Source organism: Myripristis murdjan, chromosome 20 (assembly GCF_902150065.1).
Source record: "Myripristis murdjan chromosome 20, fMyrMur1.1, whole genome shotgun sequence".
NCBI lineage: Eukaryota > Metazoa > Chordata > Actinopteri > Holocentriformes > Holocentridae > Myripristis > Myripristis murdjan.
The window spans coordinates 4,830,951-4,837,795 of record NC_043999.1 but is presented as its reverse complement, the minus strand read 5'-3'; the positions used below and the strand labels follow the sequence as shown (position 1 = coordinate 4,837,795).

At 41.7% G+C, this 6,845-nt stretch overlaps 1 protein-coding gene across 2 annotated transcripts in view; it reads left to right on the top strand.

The window, feature by feature from the left end:
- The window catches only part of rps6ka3b (ribosomal protein S6 kinase, polypeptide 3b), a 51,100-nt gene that overhangs the window by 2,427 nt on the left and 41,828 nt on the right, over positions 1 to 6,845 (top strand). For both annotated transcript variants that reach the window (XM_030079271.1, XM_030079270.1), the window contains exon 2: positions 4,561 to 4,620. In XM_030079271.1, the coding sequence (XP_029935131.1) occupies positions 4,561 to 4,620 (60 nt within the window). The remainder of the gene's footprint in view (positions 1 to 4,560; positions 4,621 to 6,845) is intronic.

The window sequence follows — 6,845 nt, the reverse complement described above, 5'->3', positions numbered from 1 at the left end:
GGCTAAGCTGCAAGGCCCGGAGGCTTTCGTACTGAGAGAGAGAGAGAGAGAGAGGGAGAGACATAAAGGGAGAGAGAGAGGGATGCTGGAAGGGTTTTATTCATGGCTCACAGACTACAGTGCCTGGCTTGAACCAAAAAAAACCCCAAATGCTTTTTTTTCTCCCCCCCTCCATCTCCATCGCTGTTCCCTCTGTCACATTTGATCCCTGCATCTCTTTCTCCCCCTGTCTGTCTCATCATAATACATCTCTCTCTTTATCTCCCCCCCCCCCTCTCTTTCTCTGGGTCGTATTCATGGATCAGCGTTAGATAGGGCAGAACAATAAGTCGATAATGCAAAATACCGCCACGCCCTCTCCGCCTGTATCGAGACATTATCAATACACTTGTGCCAAGTATCGATATTTCACGTTTTCGAGTGCTCTGAGAGAAAACTAGACTTCTGCAGCTCCTCTTGGCTCTGCACTCAGGCTTTAGAAAATCCAGCCTTTCGCCCAGGGGTGTCAGGCTCATATTAGGTAGCGGGCCGCATTCGTTCAAATGAGACCTCACGGGGGGCTGGGTTATTTTCCACTAACGCCAACATGACCTGAGTCGACACGTGGATAGTTTAGGCTGCTTTCTGATTTATTGTTTTATATCAATGATTTTGTGGCCTACCATCAATGAGAAATGAAAACACGTAGAATAGAACATAAAGCAGAAGAGAGAAATGCAACAAATATATAGCATACAGGTTTGCCATTTACCTCCCAGAAGAAAGGAGCTGCTCTTTCCATCTTTGTTGAAAAATTCAACATTCTTTGTCAACCTTTTGCTTCTTTGATACACTGCAAAAACGCAAAATCTTACCAAGGTTATTTGTCTTATTTCAAGACAAAATGTCTTATTTCTAGTCAAAATATCTCATTACACTTAAAATAAGACATGATCACCTCGGAAGTAAATTGTTTTTAGACAATTTTCACTTGTTTCAAGTGAAAATTCACTTGAAACAAGTGAAAATTTGCTTGTTTCATTGGCAAAATTTGCCAGTTGGAAAAAGTGAAAATTCACTTGAAATAAGTGAAAATTAGCTAGAAACAAGAAACAAATTTTGCCAATGAAACAAGCAAATTTTCACTTGTTTCAAGCAAATTTTCACTTGAAACAAGAGACAATTGTCTAAAAACAAGTTACTTCTGAGGTGATCATGTCTTATTTTAAGTGTAATGAGATATTTTGACTAGTAATAAGACATTTTTGACTTGAAATAAGACAAATAATCTTGGTAAGATTTTGAGTTTTTGCAGTGTAGTTAAAAAACAGCTCATCTGGATGATTCTGTTCCCGGCTGATGGATGATTTGTAGTGCTAGGTAAGTAGGTCTATTTAATATATCAGTTTATAATGTAAACCTATTAAAAAATATTATTTTGATTTACAAACATGTTTGAGTGTTTTTTTCCCTCTTTCCCTCCAAAACATCTCAGGGGCCAGATGAGTCATGTTGACGTGGCAGATTTGGACAATCACAGATCATTTCAGAGAGAGGGTGTTAATATTGGCTTTTCTGCAAATGTAGATGTGTGTGTGTGTGTGTGCACTGTCAGTTCATGTTTGGCCGCCATGACTAATTCGTCTCACTTCTCTACCAGCCCCTCACAAGTATTTTATTTTCAAAAAGTCAACAAGACCAACTCAAAACGGCTGCTTTGCATGAGGAGTATTAACCCAACTAAGAGATTCACTGAAAAAAACATTTTTTTTTTTTTCATGGATAGATTATCAGCTAATATTGAAGTCTCGCTTTGACATTTCCTGGCGTGTGCCCATGCTCGTCTGGCTTAGAACGGAGAGGGAAGGGGGAGTTCTGTGTGTTTTTTGTTTGTTTTTTTTACCTACACTGCCTACACCAGCTTACGTTACATGAGTTCTTAGGAAGCATATTTGTTCCCTGCCTTTAGTTATTTTAAGTGGAACTGTTTGGTCATGTTTCATGTTGCAGTCAGTATTTGTTTTTAAACACTGAAAGACTTGGTTGATTTCTGCTTATTGAAACATTATTTTGCTTTTTCCAGGGTGTTTTTCCCTCTTCAGCTACAGATATCGTGATGTATCATATCTGACAATATATCGCATATCGCAGAATCGCCTGTATAATTTGTGATGCCGTCGTTATCGTGGGTAAAATATCGTCCTCGTATCGTATCGCGACTCACTCGGTGATTCCCGACCTCTAGAGACTACAGTGCCTGACTTGGACCGACAAAAAAAAAAAAAAAAAAACTCTGCTTTTTCTCCCCCCTCCATCTCCGTCCCTGTTCCCTCTGTCACCTTCGATTTCTGCATCACTTTCTACCCCTGTCTGTCTCATCATCTCATGTCTCATAAACCATCACTCTCTCTCTCTCTCCCTCCCTCTCTTTGTCTAGCTGTCTCGCCCCGGCAGTGCCATCCATCTCTTGTGTCAGCTCTTCCTTTTTTTTCTCCTCCACTCTCTCTCCCTCTCTCTCTGTGTTTCCCTCTACTGTGTGGATTTCAGGCTCGCCGCCCGGCCGCCTCGCTCACCGGCGAAGTACATAATCACCATAATCGCTATTATTGTCATCATTTTTATTACCAGGCTCTAGTGTCACTGCTATCAGTGTCTAAATCACAGCTGTTGTTGCAGCACGGAGGCAGACGGGCTGGTAATCTGCCTTACGTAATGCTAATTCATATCTATTGTATCTGTTTTCCACTCCGGGCCGAGCCGACGAGGTGAAAACGGAGCAGGAGAACGGCCGCAGGTCAGCGTCTGGGCGTCTGGTGGCCCAGGCCGATAAATCTCTCGCTTTGACCGTCTGAGGAGCTTTGACTTTGTGAACTCTCTTTGATTTTTTTTTTTTTTTTCTCTGACTCTGATGCAGGCTGAGAGAGAGGGAGAGAGAGAGAGAGTTTTCGTTTGGAGATAAGAGAGATGTGTCTGCCGTTGGGGGGAGAAGAAAGGCGACGCCTACTCGTTCAGGCACTTAGTCGACCTCCAAGTCATCTGCAGCACAAGATTAAAAACAAACAGCGGCGGCTTTTAACAGATTGTAGGCAGCTCATGTCATTAATGCCACAGAATAAACACACCTTCAGCTGCATGTGTACTGCAACATACGATAAGATGATTTCAACGCTGGAACTAAAGATTATTTTCATTGCAGATGAACCTATTGATTTCTTAAAAATTAGTCTTTTAGTCAGGAAAATGCTTATCAGAAGTGATCAGAGTCCACAGTGATGTCGTCCAATGTCTTCCTTAGTCTGACCAGCAACCAAACAAAAACAACAGCAACAACAACAACAAAGTATTAATTTTGTAAATATGTGAATGGAGAAAATCTGGAAGAAAATCTTAGCGGCATCTTAGTGATTCTAGTGAAGCTGGAAACAGACAGTGTTTGGCGTTTTAACTAGAAAAAAATGCCAAAACAGTGACTCTGTTGTTGAAATTAGAACTGATTTTTTTCCCTTGGCAATCAACTTAGCGATAAATCGACTAATTGTTCCAGCTCTGCACAAGATTTTTGGGTTGAGGCTTCAGATAAACAATATTTTCAGTAACTTAAAGTTCCAGCGTTTTAATGAACATGAAAATCCCAAGTTTTCCCAAGCGTTGTATTTTAGGGAGGGGAAAAGAAACGGATTCAGTTACAAATTTTTTTGCTGATTTTTAAATTGCCATTCTCACCCTGCATCGACACCTTGTATTTATGTTAGACATGTTTTTATTTTATACAAGGTGGTAAAAAAAAATGTTGCTTATAATACACCAGATGGATGTGTGACCCTGTTCAAACAAAACATTTCCATCATTTGCATTATGGGAATCAAGCCTGTCATCACAGGGGTTAAAGACTGAAAGGAAAAACATCTTTATACTTTATTAAAAGTCTGGAAGAACTTTGGCTTTAATAATCATTTAGAAGGTAAAGATGAGTTAGAGCTGCCGTGTGAAAAGTGAAGCATTGTGGACCAACATGCAGCCCGTATCGCTCGTATCAGGTTCAGACGACTCAGGGAAAAACACCACACACTTTCTGTTTTTTTTCCCTCTCATTTTCTATCTTTAGGCCTGCAGGAAATGTTAAAAGTCAGTTTGATGACTTTGCAGTTTTCCATAGTCCAGTGTTTAAAAAAAAAAAAGAAAGAAAAAGAAAACCGAAATTAAAATTAATGGCAGAATCACAATACATGTCAAATGGGCTCCCAAGTGTCTTGATTTGTGTCGTATAAGCGGAGGCAGTTCCCGCATTCACATCCCAATTATTTTTCATTTTCTTGACAGGGCGGAAAAACACACCAAAACTGCATTTATAGACGATCTTACGCCACTTATTGTTTTGTAACCTGGTGTCAGTCATTACGCGGCCGTGTGGAGGTGAACGTGTCGCGACCTGAAGGCATGACGTGACGCCGCACGACAGCGGCCGCTCAGCCGGATCACACAGAGCGCAGGGACCAATTAACATGCCACCAGTGTGTCTTATGTGTTTATTTACGCCTGCCACATGAGCATGTGTGTGTGTGTGTGTGTGTGTCGTTGCAGGATGTCCATCACGATCTCGAGGATTCGGTGGGTGAGGACGACTCCCTGTCTGCCTGCACCGTAAGTCCTCCTCTGTTTCCGACTCTCTCTCCGTACTCGTTCCTCTGTTCATTTGGCTCTCTCTCTCTCTCTCTCTCTCTCTCTCTCTCTCTCTCTCTCTCTCTCTCGCCGTCAGACTTCCCCAGATTGTGTTTGGAGGTTTCTGTTAATCTTGCCTGACATTTAGTGGGCTTTAGTTGTAAACACTGCGCTCTGTTTGCACTGACGACAGCATAACATTGTAAACTAAGCGAAGGGCTCTGTCTTTGTGTGTGTGTGTGTGTGTGTGTGTGTGTGTGTGTGTGTGTGTGTGTGTGTGTGTGCGTCAGCAAGTTCAACAGAGTGCCAGAGATTTGATCAGATGCTATTGATGAATCAAATCTCTTCCGGTCGCTTGTGTATCAACACGTGTGTGTGTGTGTGTTTGTGTGTGTGTGTGTGTGTGTGGGAGGCCGCAGCGTCGCCCATGCGTTCATGTGAATTTCAACTCCGAAATGAGATAGCCGATGTTTGAGAAAAGCGACGCCCACTCTCACAGGATAATTGCTGGTGTGAAAGTAAAGCACAATATGGGTTGCTATTAAAGTCATGAGTCATCTTAGAGGAAAAATCCGCCCTCAGATCCTCTGACGCCGCTGCACGTCGTCAATTTCTGATTCCAATCCATTTTCTGCATTCCAGCACTGTTGAGATTGACCTTTTTGATTTCTGTGATGTTGTTGACCTCTCATCCATACGTCTGATTTTGTGTGTAGAGGCTGTCAGCCTGTTTGCCAGCTATCCGCCGTGTTTGCTGCATCACCGACTTGTTGACACGAGGAGATTTTGGACATCAGAGAGAATGTGGAAATGTCTGGAAACTAACTTAACTTTAGAGTTCGGCGTCACTCTGATGTTTCAGGAGCTGCAGCGGCAACGTGGGAGAGATGCAGGGGAAATAGTTCGAGTAATTTCCCACATTTCATTTCCCACCATCCCTTTGACAACCCTCTGAGAGGGAGCATGTCCTCCCTCTCAGTCATCGCTGGGTGTAAGGGCATAAATCGCCCATGTTAACAAGCCGGTGATGGTTAGTGATTTTCAGTTAGCACTGAAATGAATTAATTTGAAAATTAACAAAAATATTTTAAAAATTAGAAACCAGACTATATTTATAACTATTCAAATGGTATACAGTGGTCCCTCGTTTATCGCGGGAGTTACGTTCTAAAAATAACCCGCAATAGGCGAAATCCGCGAAGTCGTCAGCTTTATTTTTTACAATTATTCTAGATGTTTTCAGGCTGTAAAACCCCTCACTACACACTTTATACACTTTTCTCAGACAGGCATAATCATTTTCTCACTTTTCTCTCTTGTTTAAACACTCAAAGTTCAAACCTTCGTAGAAAAATAAGTCCAGTAAAAAAAAAAAAAAAAAAAAAAAAAAAAAGCATGCAAAATTGCACAAAAAAAAATCGAAAGCGAAACTGCCAGGCCGCGAAAGGTGAACCGCGTTATAGCGAGGGACAACTGTATCTATTAAAATACCTGTTGATATGAGAGTCCCAATAAGGCAAAATCACTCAGGTGTTTCGAACGACGTTGATTTTCCAGGACAAATACCAATATCGGTTATTAATAGACCGATAACAGTAATTAATAATTAATTAACAATATTATGTTAGTAACAAAGTTGCAGAAATGATGAATTTAAAGGTCAGATCATTAAATTTAAACCCAGGGAGACAAAAATTGCAGCTCTTCTGTCCTTACGGCGAGTAAGAAAGAGCAACACACTACAGCTCTGTGGTCTTGTCCTTGTGTAAAACCACATTAAATACAAACCAGTGAAAAGGGAAATGAAAATTTGTAATCATATCATCAGAAACTTTGCCTTTGTTGCGCGGAGAGGCAGCAGCTGAGTGGTTTTCATATCGGCCATCATGTGAATCAAAATTCCGATACCGATCATTGAGAAACTCTGAATATCAGCCCTGATAGTTGGCTGGGATTAATAATCAGTCGATGCCTAGTCTTGTAGAGCATGAAAAAAGTGGCAAACCCCTGAGCTACCAAACAAGCTGGCGTTATCCAAACACCAAATCGATCAAAAAATCAGCACAGAAATCAGTCGCCTGTTCGTTTCTGCACAGACAGACAAGTTGTGGCGGAGGTGTCACCGTTTGTTCTCAGTGGCTGTTGACCTCCAATATGGCCGCCTCTCGGTGTGGTACACCACTTGAAAGCCGCTGCACACGTCCGCC